This window comes from Micropterus salmoides, unplaced genomic scaffold, assembly GCF_014851395.1.
Source record: "Micropterus salmoides isolate LMB-PRFRI ecotype aquatic unplaced genomic scaffold, ASM1485139v1 Ms_hic_scaffold_1, whole genome shotgun sequence".
NCBI lineage: Eukaryota > Metazoa > Chordata > Actinopteri > Centrarchiformes > Centrarchidae > Micropterus > Micropterus salmoides.
In genome coordinates, this window is record NW_024040040.1 from 1,309,545 (window position 1) to 1,329,544 (window position 20,000).

General features: G+C 44.9%; 2 protein-coding genes across 2 annotated transcripts in view; both read left to right on the forward strand.

Annotated features, from left to right (window-relative positions):
- The first annotated feature begins 5,459 nt into the window (after positions 1-5,459).
- On the forward strand, positions 5,460-10,658 carry LOC119915407 (CD59 glycoprotein-like). The gene is made up of 5 exons (XM_038734967.1): positions 5,460-5,558; positions 5,654-5,737; positions 6,844-6,945; positions 7,308-7,381; positions 9,905-10,658. Exons 2-5 carry the CDS (start codon positions 5,683-5,685, stop codon positions 10,025-10,027), a joined length of 354 nt encoding a protein of 117 aa, XP_038590895.1. The 5' UTR covers positions 5,460-5,558; positions 5,654-5,682; the 3' UTR covers positions 10,028-10,658.
- A 3,317-nt stretch (positions 10,659-13,975) lies between these two features.
- The window catches only part of LOC119905316 (sorting nexin-9-like), a 10,489-nt gene continuing 4,464 nt past the window's right edge, over positions 13,976-20,000 (forward strand). The window contains exons 1-10 of the mRNA XM_038722244.1: positions 13,976-14,131; positions 15,144-15,230; positions 15,312-15,386; positions 16,795-16,891; positions 17,084-17,228; positions 17,397-17,481; positions 17,566-17,691; positions 17,811-17,928; positions 19,126-19,256; positions 19,361-19,464. Coding sequence (XP_038578172.1) covers positions 14,120-14,131; positions 15,144-15,230; positions 15,312-15,386; positions 16,795-16,891; positions 17,084-17,228; positions 17,397-17,481; positions 17,566-17,691; positions 17,811-17,928; positions 19,126-19,256; positions 19,361-19,464 — 980 coding nt within the window. The 5' untranslated portion in view covers positions 13,976-14,119. The remainder of the gene's footprint in view (positions 14,132-15,143; positions 15,231-15,311; positions 15,387-16,794; positions 16,892-17,083; positions 17,229-17,396; positions 17,482-17,565; positions 17,692-17,810; positions 17,929-19,125; positions 19,257-19,360; positions 19,465-20,000) is intronic.

A 20,000-nucleotide genomic window follows, 5' to 3' on the forward strand; every position in this document is an offset into this window, starting at 1 on the left:
TAACATGTACAAACTGAAATCGATCTGATAAATAGGACTTAAACCAGTTAGACGGTTCCTTAATGCCAATGAAATGTTCCAGTCTCTGTAATAGGATCTGATGGTCAATGGTATCAAATGCAGCACTAAGATCTAATAAAACCAGTACAATTAGTGTCCTTAGTGTCCACAGAGTCCTTAGTGTCCACAGAGTCTTTAGTGTCCACAGTCCTTAGTGTCCACAGAGTCCTTAGTGTCCAGAGTCTTTAGTGTCCACAGAGTCCTTAGTGGTCCAGAGTCCTTAGTGTCCAGAGTCTTTACTGTCCAGAGTCCCAGTGTTATAAAGGACAAAGTTGTTCTGAGGTGTCTCTGTCAAGGTTGATCATGTTAAAGATAATGTTTGGGAAACAACTAATTCTGACCCTGATTTAGATTCTTTTAAACTTCTTTAGATGAATGATTCTGCATGTGGACCGTTTGAATGACAGCAGCTTCAGGCTCTGCAGAGTCAGAGAGAAACCCAGAGTTTGTTAAAGTAACCCTCTTCCTGAGGAGGTCAGCTTCACAGCGTCAGTTACTGATGGACAGTTTATCTGAAACAGAACAGCCAGTTTCCCTCAGCTGCTGCTCAGAGCCTGATCACCGGGTCTATGGTCTGATTTAACGTGGTCAAACATCATCACTTTCAACTTTATAAAACACATCCTTTTCTACAAAGTGGGAGGGGCTTATTATAATAATGTGTTTTCTTTCTTCTTGCTCTTGAACAGAACAGAGCTCGCTAGAGATCAGAGCTGCTGTTCACTCAGACTTCTCCTCCTATCATCGTGTTCTCATCCAGATTAATCCCATCAGGAAGACCCCAAACAGAACCACAACTGGATCGAACAGAGAACAGACCCAACACTTTTCTACTGATAGAAATGCAAAATAATATCATAACTATGTTTTCTGTGTGTGTAAGGCCCTTACTAATGAATTTGTATCTACAGACACCGTGGCTCCTCTTACGTAGAAGGACCAATGTTGTGCCGCCATGTTTCTACAGTAGCCCAAACGGACAAACTGCTCTACAGAGCGCATTTCATCACTACGCTGTTAACTACCGTTTTCCCCCCCGGCGTACGTCGCCCGGCCTGCTTATTCTACATTAACGTGATGACTCCGCCCGGCTGATGCGACACCAGCGTTCGCTGTGATAGTCGGCACACAGACAGTTTGTGGGCGAGGTCGCATCACTGGAAGATCGTCACCATAGAAACATTTAAAAATGAAGCAACCTTTAAATGAAAGAGAGCAGAGGTGAGCAGGTGTAACAGGACACATTCAGTTACAGTGACAGCTGAGGTCCTGACCGGAGGTTCAGGTTCTGGGTTAAACCTCTCTAACGCTGACCGACGACACATCATCACATTACACAGGACGAGCGCGAGGCCGGTCAGCTGATGGTGGCCTGATGATGAAACAAACGCCGAGTGTTTGACAGTGGCCGAGCGGTGGCCGGACCAGACCCCCTCTGCTCTTTGTCTCCGGCTCACTGAGGCCGATTGTGTCCCTGTCTGAGTTCTCTTTGTTTCCCGGGTCACTCGAGGCCGAAACACTGATGTCGTTGTTCTTCTGCACTGAGATAAACGCTGGAACACAGAGCCTCTCATCCACCATCATCACATCACGTTAACCTCTGGACGTCCCGGACCAGCAGGCAGCAGCAGCTGTGAGGCTGCGTTCTCACAACTCAGAATCAGAAAAAAGTTCCTGAGCCTGATGTGCTGCACCAGGCTGCACGCACATCAGTGCTTCTGAGCTACGTCCACCATCTTAGTTTACTGTTACACAGCATCCAGCTGAGGCTCATGGGAGTGTCGAGACAGTCCTGGACTCTGGACCCCTATAGTGCAGTAGTACACAGTAGTCTAGAGGGTCCTGTACCCCTGACCCCCCCCCTCCTGTGTAGTACAGTAGTACACAGTAGTCTAGGGGATCCTGTATCTCTGACCCCCCCCTCCTGTGTAGTACAGTACGTACACAGTAAGTACACAGTAGTCCAGAGGGTCCTGTACCCCTGACCCCCCCCCCGTGTAGTACAGTAGTACACAGTAGTACACAGTAAGTACAGAGGGTCCTGTACCGCTGACCCCCCCCCCTCCTGTGAAGTACAGTAGTACACAGTAGTACACAGTAGTCCAGAGGGTCCTGTACCCCTGACCCCGCCCTCCTGTGTAGTACAGTAAGTACACAGTAAGTACACAGTAGCCCAGAGGGTCCTGTACCCCTGACCCCCCCTCCTGTGTAGTACAGTAGTACACAGTAAGTACACAGTAGTCCAGAGGGTCCTGTACCTCTGACCCGCCATCCTGTGTAGTACAGTACGTACACAGTAGTCCAGAGGGTCCTGTACCCCTGACCCCGCCATCCTGTGTAGTACAGTACGTACACAGTAGTCCAGAGGGTCCTGTACCTCTGACCCCGCCATCCTGTGTAGTACAGTAGTACACAGTAAGTACACAGTAGTCCAGAGGGTCCTGTACCTCTGACCCCGCCATCCTGTGTAGTACAGTAGTACACAGTAAGTACACAGTAGTCCAGAGGGTCCTGTACCCCTGACCCTGCCATCCTGTGTAGTACAGTACGTACACAGTAGTCCAGAGGGTCCTGTACCCCTGACCCCGCCCTCCTGTGTAGTACAGTACGTACACAGTAGTCCAGAGGGTCCTGTACCTCTGACCCCGCCATCCTGTGTAGTACAGTAGTACACAGTACGTACACAGTAGTCCAGAGGGTCCTGTACCCCTGACCCCGCCCTCCTGTGTAGTACAGTACGTACACAGTAGTCCAGAGGGTCCTGTACCTCTGACCCCGCCATCCTGTGTAGTACAGTAGTACACAGTAAGTACACAGTAGTCCAGAGGGTCCTGTACCTCTGACCCCGCCCTCCTGTGTAGTACAGTAGTACACAGTAAGTACACAGTAGTCCAGAGGGTCCTGTACCTCTGACCCCGCCATCCTGTGTAGTACAGTAGTACACAGTAGTCCAGAGGGTCCTGTACCTCTGACCCCGCCATCCTGTGTAGTACAGTACGTACACAGTAGTCCAGAGGGTCCTGTACCTCTGACCCCGCCATCCTGTGTAGTACAGTAGTACACAGTACGTACACAGTAGTCCAGAGGGTCCTGTACCCCTGACCCCGCCCTCCTGTGTAGTACAGTACGTACACAGTAGTCCAGAGGGTCCTGTACCTCTGACCCCGCCATCCTGTGTAGTACAGTAGTACACAGTAAGTACACAGTAGTCCAGAGGGTCCTGTACCTCTGACCCCGCCCTCCTGTGTAGTACAGTAGTACACAGTAAGTACACAGTAGTCCAGAGGGTCCTGTACCCCTGACCCCGCCATCCTGTGTAGTACAGTAGTACACAGTAAGTACACAGTAGTCCAGAGGGTCCTGTACCCCTGACCCCGCCCTCCTGTGTAGTACAGTAGTACACAGTAAGTACACAGTAGTCCAGAGGGTCCTGTACCCCTGACCCCGCCATCCTGTGTAGTACAGTAGTACACAGTAGTCCAGAGGGTCCTGTACCCCTGACCCCGCCCTCCTGTGTAGTACAGTACGTACACAGTAGTCCAGAGGGTCCTGTACCCCTGACCCCGCCATCCTGTGTAGTACAGTAGTACACAGTAAGTACACAGTAGTCCAGAGGGTCCTGTACCCCTGACCCCGCCATCCTGTGTAGTACAGTAAGTACACAGTAGTCCAGAGGGTCCTGTACCCCTGACCCCGCCATCCTGTGTAGTACAGTAGTACACAGTAAGTACACAGTAGTCCAGAGGGTCCTGTACCTCTGACCCCGCCCTCCTGTGTAGTACAGTAGTACACAGTAAGTACACAGTAGTCCAGAGGGTCCTGTACCTCTGACCCCGCCCTCCTGTGTAGTACAGTAGTACACAGTAAGTACACAGTAGTCCAGAGGGTCCTGTACCCCTGACCCCGCCATCCTGTGTAGTACAGTAAGTACACAGTAGTCCAGAGGGTCCTGTACCTCTGACCCCGCCCTCCTGTGTAGTACAGTAAGTACACAGTAGTCCAGAGGGTCCTGTACCTCTGACCCCGCCCTCCTGTGTAGTACAGTAAGTACACAGTAGTCCAGAGGGTCCTGTACCCTGACCCCGCCCTCCTGTGTAGTACAGTAAGTACACAGTAGTCCAGAGGGTCCTGTACCCCTGACCCCGCCCTCCTGTGTAGTACAGTAGTACACAGTATGTACACAGTAGTCCAGAGGGTCCTGTACCCTGACCCCGCCCTCCTGTGTAGTACAGTAGTACACAGTAAGTACACAGTAGTCCAGAGGGTCCTGTACCCTGACCCCGCCATCCTGTGTAGTACAGTAAGTACACAGTAGTCCAGAGGGTCCTGTACCTCTGACCCCGCCCTCCTGTGTAGTACAGTAAGTACACAGTAGTCCAGAGGGTCCTGTACCTCTGACCCCGCCCTCCTGTGTAGTACAGTAAGTACACAGTAGTCCAGAGGGTCCTGTACCTCTGACCCCGCCCTCCTGTGTAGTACAGTAAGTACACAGTAGTCCAGAGGGTCCTGTACCCCTGACCCCGCCATCCTGTGTAGTACAGTAAGTACACAGTAGTCCAGAGGGTCCTGTACCCCTGACCCCGCCCTCCTGTGTAGTACAGTAGTACACAGTAAGTACACAGTAGTCCAGAGGGTCCTGTACCCCTGACCCCCCCTCCTGTGTAGTACACAGTAAGTACACAGTAGTCCAGAGGGTCCTGTACCCCTGACCCCGCCCTCCTGTGTAGTACAGTAAGTACACAGTAGTCCAGAGGGTCCTGTACCCCTGACCCCGCCATCCTGTGTAGTACAGTAGTACACAGTAAGTACACAGTAGTCCAGAGGGTCCTGTACCTCTGACCCCGCCCTCCTGTGTAGTACAGTAGTACACAGTAAGTACACAGTAGTCCAGAGGGTCCTGTACCTCTGACCCCGCCCTCCTGTGTAGTACAGTAGTACACAGTAAGTACACAGTAGTCCAGAGGGTCCTGTACCTCTGACCCCGCCCTCCTGTGTGGTACAGTACGTACACAGTAAGTACACAGTAGTCCAGAGGGTCCTGTACCCCTGACCCCGCCCTCCTGTGTGGTACAGTACGTACACAGTAAGTACACAGTAGTCCAGAGGGTCCTGTACCCCTGACCCCGCCATCCTGTGTAGTACAGTAAGTACACAGTAGTCCAGAGGGTCCTGTACCCCTGACCCCGCCCTCCTGTGTAGTACAGTAGTACACAGTAAGTACACAGTAGTCCAGAGGGTCCTGTACCCCTGACCCCGCCCTCCTGTGTAGTACAGTAGTACACAGCAGTAGTCATGTTCACTGTTCTGACATTTAAATTAAAATGACATTGAAAACAATGAAAGTGATTAGCGTTCAAACGTGCAGGCTCCTCCCAGTGGGCGTGGCCTCTGAGCTGCCCTCAGCTGTCAGTCAGAGTCAGAATCGCCACTCGCCCTCTTCTCTCCTCAGTAACAAAAGTACTGCTGAACCGCAGTATTACTTTGACTGCTGCCGCTGGGTGAGTACACGCTGTACGTGCTGGACGGTTTTATTGAAAGACACAACAAACCTTTTGTCCTCTGTCTTTGTCTCCACATGAATGTGCTGCTGCAGATGAGTGTGTGAGCTGTGCTGGGGTGAAAATGAAGCGCTCCCTGGGGATCTGTCTGGTGATCTGCTCCGCTCTGATCGGACTCGGTACGTTTGTTTTATTAAAACTGTTTCTTAGCTGATTTAAGGTTTGTACCCAGCGACTGAGCAGGTGGGCTTGTCTGTGACGCACTGTGGGTTGTGTTTCTTTATGATGTTGTGGAAATTCACCTGCAAACTCTCAACATCATCAAAAGACTGAATTAATAAATGTCTTTACAAGGAGACCTTGATGTAAGAGTCAGCCGGGGTTTGTCTTCTTTAGTTTTGGCCGTCCACCCAAAGAGACAACTGTCATCCTGTCATGAGACGTCACGTCTATACGTTACTTGACCTGAGCGTCTGGTTCCACTTCGTCTCCCGGCCCCATGTGGAGCGAGCAGACAGAGGCAGGTTTAGTCAGTGAATAAAAGTAAAGCCACACGGCTCCTGGAGTTTGGGAGGTTGGATACCTGTACCTTTGTAGGGTTTGGCTGGCTTTAGATATTAGATATGATATACTTGTATACATACAAGTTGTGCATTATTTCTTTTGGGTGAAGGTAAAACGGATCTTAAACGGTGTACGTTCACTTTTGGCCTCAGGTGACAGCGACGGTCGTTCAGGCCTCAGGTGGCTCTAAGGGCCGTGACCAGTGTCGTTAAACAGCCAGCAGCACTAACGAACCAGCGGTATCTTTGATCCTGGCAAACTACCGCACTGAGGTTCAATAGCTGAGTTTCCTGTCTGTCAGATGAGAGACGAAACGTCTCCGAGTATCTTCAACCAGTCCAGCTGCCCTTGATTAGAACCTTCCTTGGATAACTCTGAGCTGGAGAGTCAAACCTTTTTAAATACAGGGACAAAACAATGTTAAAGTCGCCACTTTATCAGGTTCACCTACGACCTTCATGAAGCTTGTGACGGTTTGACTTCAGAGGGTGAAGTCTGCGCTCATCAGGTGTCTGCCGGTGACGTCACCGTGGTTATTAAAAGCCATCACTGGAAGTGTTATGCCACACTTTTACAAGAGGAAGGACGGATTAGGACTAACAAGGATCAGGACAGCTAATGTTAGCCTAGACCCTGATAGACCTGGACGTGACCTGTAGCCCACAGACTGTCGTAGTCCAGGACTCGGACTCTACTGACTGTAAAATGTGTTCTGTTTCAGGATCAGCCATTCGCTGTTTCAGCTGTAAGGACTACACCGGCAGCTGCTCCAAACAACGAGACTGTAGCTATGACGACGCCTGTCTCACGCTCAACGAGAGAGGTACACCTGTACACCCTTACACCTGGACCTTACCAGAACCACAGGGAATACTGGATTCTGATTGGCCAGATCTCTAGCTGATTGATTTGGCTGTCCAGAGTTCCTGTAGGCAGATCCATGTTCCGCGATCCTGAAGGAACCAGATCAGTCTACATTTACATTTAATTATTTAGCTTTTATCCAGAGCGACTTACAGCTGCTGTACGTGTGGCACGCCTCTGGAGCAACGAGGGGTTAAGTGTCTTGTTCAGGGACACAATGGTGGATGGGTCACGCCAAAGGCAGGTGTCTTACCCATTGCACCCCATCGCCACCCCCCCGTCTCTTAGTCTACTGAGATTCTACTGTTGTGTGTCCCGCAGGTGGGATGACCTACCGTCAGTGTCTGAAGTATTCAGACTGCGAGTACGGCCGACTGTCCCAGATGTTCCCCCAGGTAACGACCACCTTCAGGGCTGCACCGTACATCATTTCAGCGTCGACCTCACCATGTGTGCACGTGCACGTCACCCAGCAGAGCGCTGAGCGTCACATGAGGCAGATTAACTCAAACGCGTCACGCTACAGCGTTATGCTGCTGGACTTCCATGACTAATCTACCAGCAGGTCCGTCTGATATTTCATCATTTAGTCTGTAGAGGTTCTCGGATACTCGGAGTTTGATCAGCGTGCGCTTGTTTATCACACAGCCACAACCTGAAAATAAGCGCTGCCTGTTGGGCAGTTATAAAATGAGCAGTAACATTAACAGGCGTTAACTTTCAGATTCCTTTATGATGTGAACAACCACGAACCAAAGTCAGTAACACTTTCTATGAAGGTCATCGCTATGATGGCTTATGCATACATTGATAACACCATATAATGATGTTATAACAACTGTTACAATCACTTACAACGTGCATTAGGCGCTATAGCAAAGTTCATAACGTATTATGACCTTTTGATTTAATGTTTTATAACTAACAGTACATATCACAGTTTATATCAGTGTGTGGCAGAATCTCCGCCCATGTTTCATAGTACATTATAACCACCGACTCTGCCCCGTTATAAATACACTTTAGTCACTATTTAGAATTAGTGATATAAAATGGAATAACAGCTTATAGTAATGTTTAATGTTATATAGCATGTCTTTGTTTGCTTTAAGTAAAGTGTTAAATGTCCATCCCTGTATAATATATTACAGGTGGACACAATACCATATGAACTAATTATAAGAACTTATAACACGTAATTGTTTGCTTTAAGTAAAGTGACACATTTTATTTATGTTTCTTCACTTTATGAACAATCTGTATGAATTTTGATCATTTTGCAGTTTAGCACAACAACACAACATAATTCCATGAAGGAAACTTGTTCTCAGGGTGGCGAGAGATCGCTCAAGAGAAGACCTGCTGCAGACCATATAACATCACGGAAGCATCGTGGCAACCGCTGCACAAAATGTTTTAAAGAACATCTTAAAGGAACTGAATGGGAACACTGTTTGGGCAGTAGGGACGGCTGCCACGATGTCTCCAATTGTCCACTGCATCTGTTAGGGCCCGTCCACAGGCTCGCCATTCATCTGTTTGTATGTTAGTAAGTGAATATAAAAGTTGTTATAACGCCTTATGGAAGCATTACATCGTGTTATAAATATATAAGTCATTACAGCGAGGACCTTCATAGAAAGTGTTACCACAAAGTCTGAGTAAAAGATCCTCGAGTCATCAGCTAAACAGCATGACGTGCTATAACAACTCCAAACCACCAGGAGGAAACCCAGACCAGTTCACATTCATCACTGTGTACTCAAGGAACGCAGTCAGTAAGCTCAGCTGGTGTTAATTAACACCATTTATAACCACAGTATGGTGTGGTGGTATTAACCGCCAATACAAACCATTAAACCAGTACAACCAGTACAGTGTATTCATAATTAATAGCCAAAGGGAACTTCGCCGTCCTTAATCGAAAGTTGCTGCAGCAAGGAATTGTGGGACGGCATTATTTCCTTTCCTCTCCTTTGGGGAGCATCACTGTCAATTTGGTTCACAGACGGCAGTCAAAAACAACAAATCCCCGATCAGCAATCAATAAAATAGTGAACATGATAAACAAGGTAACATACCGTCATCATCATCAACACCACGGCACATTCAATCTGAAAACAGTGTGCACACTTTCACCACCGTTTCCAGGTTAAACGACATGTGAAAGTGAAGTTGTAAACCGGTGTGAACAGTGTGAAAGGTGTGAAAAAGTGTAAAAGTTGGTGTGAAAGGTGTGAATAATGTGAACGGTGTGAAAGGTGTGAACGGTGTGAACGGTGTGAACGGTGTGAAAGGTGTGAATAATGTAAATGGTGTGAATGGTGTGAATAATGTGAAAGTTGTGAACCAGTGGTAACGGTGTGAAAGGCGTGAAAGGTGTGAATAATGTGAACGGTGTGAAAGTTGTGAACCAGTGGGAACGGTGTGAAAGGTGTGAATAATGTGAATGGTGTGAATAATGTAAAAGTTGTGAACCAGTGGTAACAGTGTGAAAGGCGTGAAAGGTGTGAATGATGTGAACGGTGTGAATGATGTGAACCAGTGGGAATGGTGTGAATGATGTGAACCAGTGGGAACGGTGTGAAAGGTGTGAATAATGTGAATGGCGTGAAAGGTGTGAATAATGTAAATGGTGTGAAAGGTGTGAATGGTGTGAATAATGTGAAAGTTGTGAACCAGTGGTAACAGTGTGAAAGGCGTGAAAGGTGTGAAAGGTGTAAATAATGTGAATGGTGTGAATAATGTGAACCGGTGTGAAAGGTATGAATAATGTGAATGGCGTGAAAGGTGTGAATAATGTAAATGGTGTGAAAGGTGTGAATGGTGTGAATAATGTAATGTAATAACGTTGTTGTATTGTGTTTAAGCTCTATGTTGTTCCATCTGATCAATAACTCTACATCCATCATTTCCAGATTTCCAGTTTTACCTTCAAGTGCTGCAACTCGGACCTGTGTAACTCCGCCCCCTCCTCTGCAGCCAGCTCTGTGATTGGTCTGCTGGCCTCGGTGGCCGTCATGTGGTGGTGCATCCAGTGAGAGTGCTGCAGCTCTGTAGCGCCCCTGGTGGCTGTAAACACACAGCTGCTAGATTAATAATAATAACAACTATATATTATATGCATGTAACAGCAGGTTCAGCCTCTCTCACTCATCAACACGTTATCAGGATGTAACCTGAGCAGCTGAGGAATATATATTTATATTCCATCACTTTGTCTTCTAAAGGACATGAAGCCTTATTAACACATTCATTACAAACCCAGTCATTTATCAATAATCCGTGTTCCTCAGACAGAGAAACGTTATTTAAGTCTTCTTCAGCAGCAGCAGGAGATTATTAATAAAATGTTATGTTTTCATGAGACAGAGAGAGGCTGTGAGCTCCAACAGGCTTCATGTATTGATATTTATTCAAACTGTCCCCATTAACAGAAGCTGAATCAGCTGTTCGCATGTATCCGTGGTCCGAGGAGGGAGTTTCTTTTCAAATTAAACTTGTGTAAATAAAATATTCCGACATGTTTACTTCTCAGAAACATATTAACTGTATGTGTTCATGGAAATTAAACCACAGGAAACTGTACCTATAGGCCTTTCAAAATAAAGTTTCCTGCTCTTTAACTCGGTTTGAAAAACAGCTTCAGTTCAATAAAGGTGACAAACACACTGACTGTCTGTGATTGGTTGGATTCATATTGATTCTCTCTGCAGAGAGGACAGGAAGTCTTTCTCTGACCAATAACAACTTAAATAAAAGCTGTCACTCAGCGTCCAGGTGACACAGGGGAAAACACCTGCAGGCAGCAGCAGGTGGGCGTGCTGGACAGCAGCGCCCCCTGCAGGCAGACAGGCCGAAGGCGTAAAGAAAAACGTCAGAGCTTTTCATAGTTTAGAAAGTGTATATATTGTTTTAAATGTTTCCTGTTTGTGGCTGAAGATAAAGCAGGTTCAGTATTTGTTACGGTGGTGACTCCTCTCTGACAGTAAAGTCTTCTTTGTTCAGTGTTATTTAAGGGTTTGTATCTTTTACAGTTTAGAGTGGCTCAGTTGAATTATTACGGTGCAGTTTGTACTTTAATCTTCTTACAGTGGCTTGCAATAATATGAACCCCCCGGGCCTTTTTCCTTTTTTTGTTGCCATGCAGCAAAAGGTTTTTTATTTGGATTTCACGTACTCCCATTTGCTACCAAGCCCCTAAATGAGATATGGAGCAACAGTTACCTTCAGAAGTCACATAAGTAGTTAAATAAATTCTACCTGTGTGCAATCTAACGGTCAGATGATCTGTCACATGATCTCAGTCTTTATGCAACAACTAAGCATCACCGTGAAGACTGAGATGTACGAGGAAGTACAGATCTGCTTTGGGTTGTAGAAAATATATAAATATCATAGCACAACAACAACTCTGCCAAGAGAGGGCCAGAATCTGTGGTCCGACCTAAAGAATACTGGACAGCAGCAGAACCCATCCAACCTGAAGGGGCTGCAGCAGTTTGGGTGAAAATCCCAGATGTACCCAGTGTTGTGGCAGAAAATTGTGTCCTCTTACATTTAATCTTTTATGTATGATTTTTTAAATATTATTATTACTATTCTCTCTATGGCTTAAAGATATATGTATTATGTTTTTATCCTTAACCTTTCCTCTCCTATACTCCTTATGTTGGTCCGTCCATATTTACTAGGGTTTAGGTCAGAGCTGTGAGATTGTTTTGGTGTTTTCCTCTTTTGTTGTTCCTCTCCTCTCCTGGATTCAAGGCTGAGAGGGGATCTCTTTTCCCAAAACATAGAAACCTAGACTGTATAAATGACAATGCATCCCTTTGCTCGGGGCCAGACGCCCGAAGCTGCCCTGGACGGCAGGTCTCTGGACCAGCTGTCTATGTGTTTAAGTACTTCTCTGTTTATTCTCTTTTGTTAAATAAATTCTTCAAAGACAACGGTTGGTTGTATCTTAATTCTTTGGTCAACCCCTCACCAGGAATAGGAATATATATATATATATATATTTCACTTTACGTAGAATGAACCTAGAATTTATGAAAGTTTCACTTTGTGAATAAAATTATAGAAATACGATACCTTTTCCACGGTATTCAATTTTTCTGAGCTGCAACTGTATGTTTTACAGTACAGGGTATATATGTGTTATTTCACAGTGTGTTTTAGGTTTTTAATGAACAGTATTTCACAATGTTATATAGTTTTCGTATAAACAGTATTTTACAGTGTTTTATGTTTTTTAAAACAGTATTTTACAGTGTGTTTTATGTATGTTTAATATGAACAGTATTTTCAATGTGTTTTATGTACTTTTATTATGAACAGTATTTTACAGTGTGTTTTATGTATTTTTAATATGAACAGTATTTTCACAGTGTTTTATGTATTTTTAATATGAACAGTATTTTCAATGTGTTTTATGTACTTTTATTATGAACAGTATTTTCAGTGTGTTTTATGTACTTTTATTATGAACAGTATTTTCAGTGTGTTTTATGTATTTTTAATATGAACAGTATTTTCAGTGTGTTTTATGTATTTTTAATATGAACAGTATTTTCAGTGTGTTTTATGTATTTTTAACATAAACAGTATTTTACAGTGTGTTTTATGTTTTTAAAACAGTATTTTTACAGTGTTTTATGTATTTTTAATATGAACAGTATTTTACAGTGTGTTTTATGTATTTTTAATATGAACAGTATTTTACAGTGTTTTATGTTTTTAAAACAGTATTTTCAGTGTGTTTTATGTATTTTTAATATGAACAGTATTTTCAGTGTGTTTTATGTGTTTTTAATATGAACAGTATTTTTACAGTGTTTTATGTATTTTAATATGAACAGTATATTCAGTGTGTTTTATGTATTTTTAATATGAACAGTATTTTCAGTGTGTTTTATGTTTTTAATATGAACAGTATTTTCAGTGTGTTTTATGTGTTTTTAATATGAACAGTATTTTTACAGTGTTTTATGTATTTTTAATATGAACAGTATTTTCAGTGTGTTTTATGTATTTTTAATATGAACAGTATTTTCAGTGTGTTTTATGTGTTTTTAATATGAACAGTATTTTCAGTGTGTTTTATGTATTTTTAATATGAACAGTATTTTTACAGTGTTTTACGTGTTTTTAATATGAACAGTATTTTCAGTGTGTTTTACGTTTTTAATATGAACAGTATTTTTACAGTGTTTTATGTGTTTTTAATATGAACAGTATTTTCAGTGTGTTTTATGTGTTTTTAATATGAACAGTATTTTTACAGTGTTTTATGCGTTTTTAATATGAACAGTATTTTCAGTGTGTTTTATGTGTTTTTAATATGAACAGTATTTTTACAGTGTTTTATGTGTTTTTAATATGAACAGTATTTTCAGTGTGTTTTATGTATTTTTAATATGAACAGTATTTTTACAGTGTTTTATGTATTTTTAATATGAACAGTATTTTTACAGTGTTTTATGTGTTTTTAATATGAACAGTATTTTTACAGTGTTTTATGTATTTTTAATATGAACAGTATTTTACAGTGTTTTATGTGTTTTTAATATGAACAGTATTTTTACAGTGTTTTATGTATTTTAATATGAACAGTATTTTACAGTGTTTTATGTGTTTTTAATATGAACAGTATTTTTACAGTGTACCCGTGTGTAACCCGACACCCCGGGTATCCTGTACGTGGGAACACTCCTCAGCTGTTCCGGGTGTCTGACGTCACATTCTGTCAGGTTTTCTGCTAAAACGGTAAAATACAGGAAATTGATTGTCCTTTCAAAATAAAGTCACATATGTGATGAAGATAAATACCATAACTACCTTGATGGATATAACGGCCCTGTTTTTGCCTGTTTCCGGTCTCCCTCCGTGGTAATAATAATGTTATTCTACAGTTAAAACATCTAGTTATTTGAATTTATTTCGGTATTATTCACACCGAGCTTTTATTGTGAAATCCGGCACCGGAAGCCGTGTCTGTGTTGTTTGGGCGCTGCTGCTGCGGAAGAAGAAGCAGCAGCAGAAGAAGAAGAAGTCGCAGGTCGGTGTGAGCAGCTGACAGGATGAAACTTTGATCGGAGATAAAAGAATAAGAAGCGGCGGCCGCTGATGTCATCATGGCTCTGCAGGTAAGGCCGCTCACCTGTGGCTGACGGTGACCTTTGACCTCCCACCTGTTCCTGCAGCAGCTGGCCGAAGACAGACGACTCGCAGTCAGCCGCCGCAGAACTGCATAGAGAAATTAGTCAATTCAAGCAGACAGTAAAAGCTCCGTGTGAAGCTGAAGGAACGTTACTGAAACATCATTAAAGGTGCGGAACGTTTCTGTCGGAGGATTTTAGGTTTTCCTCATCAGAGAAAACGCCATAAAAAGTACTGAACCGGCCTGTTTACCAATGCAAACACGTTCAAAAACCCTGCAAAATTCAATAGGAGTCTGGTAGGAATACCATGAAGATGTCAACTGAAGGAAAACACCTAAAGAACATTAAAACTCACAGTTTCTACTGCAGCTCTGTAGAAAATGAGTCCAGTATAATAATACACAGAAAACAAACTGCAGACATCTATAGAAGACAGAGAAACCTATTTGTGTTAAAAGGATTTTAACAGAAACAGACAGAAATCATCTAAATATCACAAGGAGTCTGGTAGGACCATCCTATCAAATATAAATATATGTTTATTAGAGGGGGAGGCAGATGGCCACTGAGCCATGGTTCTGCTCTGTGTGAAAAGCGCTCTGAGATGTGAATTGGTCCTATAGAAATAAAATTAAAGTGAATATATGCTAGTTCCAGATGTGTAATGCAGACAAGTGAACTCATAAAATCGCTCGTGATCTTTACTTTCTCAGGGAAAATAACAGAGAGACAGAAAGTCGCAGTTGTGCAGCAGTAACCTGAGTGGACAGGATCAGGGGTTTTGGAGGAAAAGGCCTGAGGCTGATGACTGAGGAGTTCTGGTCTGACAGGAAACTGGTTTCTGTGTTTGTCAGAGGTCGTGGTTTCACTGATAACCAGACCTTCCTCTCAGACACACTGGCTCTGAGTGCAGGGACCCTCGTTTCTAACCTCAAACCTTTCTATGAGCTCAGTTATGAAACTCACAGGTTTAGTTACAGGAGTTTGTTTGTTTCAGGCTCAGGTTCTGTACGACTTCACCGCTGAGCCCGGAAACAACGAGCTGTCGGTCCGACAGGGAGAGGCGGTCACTGTGCTCGACCAGGTACACACAGATGAAGTAATATACCAGAAATATAATAGTACGTGACACACGCTCAGTCATGACGTGTGTTTGTGTGTGCAGACTGTGGGTGGAGGCTGGATCCAAGCCCAGAACTCCAGCGGACAAACCGGACTGGTACCTGAGGGCTATTTACAGGTGAGCTAATTTCACTTCATGTCACCAGGCTGGTTCACTCTGAACCAGAAGGGAGCTCCTCCCACATCCTCTGTTAGAGCCGGCTGACATTTCTTCTGTCCGTGACACTCAATAGTTAAGAACAGAAGCAAACCCACCAAACAGAGACGCAAAAACATGACAAAGAGACGCAAACCACCACACACAGTCTCAAAACCACTTTAAAGAGACACAAAACCACCACACACAGACGCAAAACCACCACACACAGACGCAAAACCACCACACAGAGATGCAAAACCACAACAAAGAGACAAAACCACCACACAGAGACGCAAAACCACCACACAGAGACACAAAACCACCACACAGAGATGCAAAACCACAACAAAGAGACAAAACCACCACACAGAGACGCAAAACCACCACACAGAGATGCAAAAACATGACAAAGAGACGCAAAACCACCACACACAGTCTCAAAACCACCACACAGAGACACAAAACCACCACATAGAGATGCAAAAACATGACAAAGAGACGCAAAACCACCACACACAGTCTCAAAACCACTTTAAAGAGACACAAAACCACCACACACAGTCTCAAAACCACTTTAAAGAGACACAAAACCACCACACACAGACGCAAAACCACCACACAGAGATGCAAAACCACAACAAAGAGACAAAACCACCACACAGAGACGCAAAACCACCACACAGAGACACAAAACCACCACACAGAGATGCAAAAACATGACAAAGAGACGCAAAACCACCACACACAGTCTCAAAACCACTTTAAAGAGACACAAAACCACCACACACAGTCTCAAAACCACTTTAAAGAGACACAAAACCACCACACACAGACGCAAAACCACCACACACAGACGCAAAACCACCACACAGAGACACAAAACCACCACACAGAGATGCAAAACCACAACAAAGAGACAAAACCACCACACAGAGACGCAAAACCACCACACAGAGATGCAAAAACATGACAAAGAGACGCAAAACCACCACACACAGTCTCAAAACCACTTTAAAGAGACACAAAACCACCACACACAGTCTCAAAACCACTTTAAAGAGACACAAAACCACCACACACAGACGCAAAACCACCACACACAGACGCAAAACCACCACACAGAGACGCAAAACCACCACACAGAGATGCAAAACCACAACAAAGAGACAAAACCACCACACAGAGACGCAAAACCACCACACAGAGACACAAAACCACCACACAGAGATGCAAAATCACGACAAAGAGACGCAAAACCACAACAAAGAGACAAAACCACCACACAGAGACACAAAACCACCACACAGAGATGCAAAATCACGACAAAGAGACGCAAAACCACAACAAAGAGTTCTTGTTCCTTCATGTTGCTGATGTTGTGTTTCAGCTCTATAACTGTGGCGGCGGAGAAGGAGGCGGGGGCTCCTGTTCCGGGGCAGAGGCAGAAGGATGGGACAGTCGGGGTTACCTGCAGACACCACAAGGTGACACCGGATTTAAGTCAAAGTGCAGTGTTAGTCTAGATAAAGTTTAAGGTTTTATCTGCAACATGGTGAGGAACCTGCGAGATGCTCCAGTCCCTGGTTGCCAGAACCTGATGGTGGTTCTATAAGTTTCTATAAGCATCTTGTAAGTACCAACCCAGAAACCAACAGAAAACTCTTTCCTGTCTCCAGCCGCTGTCGAGGACGATAACGGCGAGTGGGACGACGACTGGGACGACCAATCAGTAGGCGGTTACCACGGTGACGATCCAGGGGATGAGGGCGGGGCTTCAGGACGGAGCACCCACGGGCCCTCTGTGAAGCTCTCCCTTAACAAGTACAAACTCACACAGTAGATCTCCAGATGTCTCAGTAGATTACAGCGTATATCCCTGTAGATTCTAGTAGATCCCAGCAGATCTCAGTAGTCTTTTGTATTGTCCAGATCCCAGGGTGGATGTATCCATGTCAATACATATATGTCAATAATCTTGTGTGTTCTTAGGTTTCCGTTCTCCAAAGGTCCGAGCCCAGAAGTCTTCTTGTTGGCCAATCCTCCAGCTAACAGCAGAGACAGACTTCCTGTCTACGTGAGTTATCTACTTTATTCATCATTTATCAAACTGTGTTGTGATCGCTGTGCTCTGATTGGTTCCCGTTCTTTGTCCAATCAGGTGGGAGATGTGGGTCCGGTCTGGCTGTACCCGTCGGCTCCTCTGGACTGTGTGATCGCCCATCCGAAGAAAGAGTCCAAACTATACGGTCTGAAGAGCTTCATTGAGTACCAGATCACTCCCAATGTGAGCGATCACAAGTACTGCATACACATGCAGTAATACATACAGTAGTTAACAGTAATATACAGTTATATACAGTATTAGTAAAACAGACCCTCTGACCCATTAACATCTTACTCCAGACGACCAACAGACCTGTCAATCATCGCTACAAGCACTTTGATTGGCTGTATGAGCGTTTGCTGGAGAAGTTTGGCTCGGCTCTGCCCATCCCCTCACTGCCCGACAAACAGGTGACAGGTGAGTCATGACAACCACACCGGTAAGACCCCGAAACACTCGTACAATTCCGCAACACCTGTAAGACCCCGAAACACTCGTACAATTCCGCAACACCTGTAAGACCCCGAAACACTCGTACAATTCCGCAACACCTGTAAGGCCCCGAAACACTCGTACAATTCCGCAACACCTGTAAGACCCCGAAACACTCGTACAATTCCGCAACACCTGTAAGACCCAAAACACTCGTACAATTCCGCAACACCAGTAAGGCCTCGAAACACTCGTACAATTCCGCAACACCTGTAAGGCCTCGAAACACTCGTACAATTCCGCAACACCTGTAAGGCCCCGAAACACTCGTACAATTCCGCAACACCTGTAAGGCCCGAAACACTCGTACAATTCCGCAACACCTGTAAGGCCCGAAACACTCGTACAATTCCGCAACACCTGTAAGGCCCCGAAACACTCGTACAATTCCGCAACACCTGTAAGGCCCGAAACACTCGTACAATTCCCCAACACCTGTAAGGCCCGAAACACTCGTACAATTCCGCAACACCTGTAAGGCCCGAAACACTCGTACAATTCCGCAACACCTGTAAGGCCCCGAAACACTCGTACAATTCCGCAACACCTGTAAGGCCCGAAACACTCGTACAATTCCGCAACACCTGTAAGGCCCGAAACACTCGTACAATTCCGCAACACCTGTAAGGCCCGAAACACTCGTACAATTCCGCAACACCTGTAAGGCCCCGAAACACTCGTACAATTCCGCAACACCTGTAAGGCCCCGAAACACTCGTACAATTCCGCAACACCTGTAAGGCCCCGAAACACTCGTACAATTCCGCAACACCTGTAAACACTCGTACAATTCCGCAACACCTGTAAGCCCCGAAACACTCGTACAATTCCGCAACACCTGTAAGGCCCCGAAACACTCGTACAATTCCGCAACACCTGTAAGCCCCGAAACACTCGTACAATTCCGCAACACCTGTAAGGCCCCGAAACACTCGTACAATTCCGCAACACCTGTAAGACCCCGAAACACTCGTACAATTCCGCAACACCTGTAAGACCCCGACACACTCGTACAATTCCGCAACACCTGTAAGGCCTCGAAACACCTGCTTTCAGACGGTTTTGAGGAGGACATCAGGATAATGATGACCCCTGTGTTTGAGTCTGTACCTGTGCTTTCAGGCCGGTTTGAGGAGGACTTCATCAAGATGAGGATGGAGCAGCTGCAGGCATGGATGACTCGGATGTGTCGTCACCCCATCGTCTCTCAGAGTGACGTTTTTCAGCTCTTCCTCAGCTACAGAGACGAGAAGGCAGGTGTAGCCCCGCCCCCTGCAGTAGAAGTTTCGGTCAATCGACTGTTAGGTGGTTTGAAAGCTCCGTCCTGATTGGCTAAAGCAGTGTTGTGATATTTCAGGATTGGAAGGCGGGAAAGAGGAAGGCGGAGAAAGATGAGACGGTGGGTCCGATGATCTTCAGTCTGATTGAACCTGAAGCCCCAGAGCTCGACGCTGCTGAGGTGTAAGTTACTAAACGTCCCTGAAATCCGGATCAGTGACTATAAAAATGATGATCTGCTCGTCTCGTTTGTCTCCATCAATGTTTGAGAGTTTATTTACCTCTAATTTGACTTTAAGAGAGGAAATAAAATATCCTTTTAGTAGCAGGTGTGGTGTCGGGACAGGCGAGCCAGACCTTTGAGGCTACTTCAGGATCTTTTCACGGAGGAACCACAAAGTGAAGAAGTAAAAAGAATACTTTAAGTACTTCTTCATGTATAGTGTAAATAGCAAAGGGCCCAAGAACAGAACCCTGAGGGACACTGTGGGTTTCCAAAGCTCTTGAGTTCTGGAAAGCTGGGATAAGAGTTGAACATGAATAACACTGGTTCTGATGTGCCCAGAGTCAAACCCTGGTTCCATCAGTACCAGGGTCACCACGAGTTACAGTCAACAAGTTGTTCCTGATTCACATTTCATTTCAGAACTTTTCTATTTACTACCAGAAAGCCCCGTCTTTAGAGGAAATCAGCACTGACAGCTGGAGTCTGTGTGTTT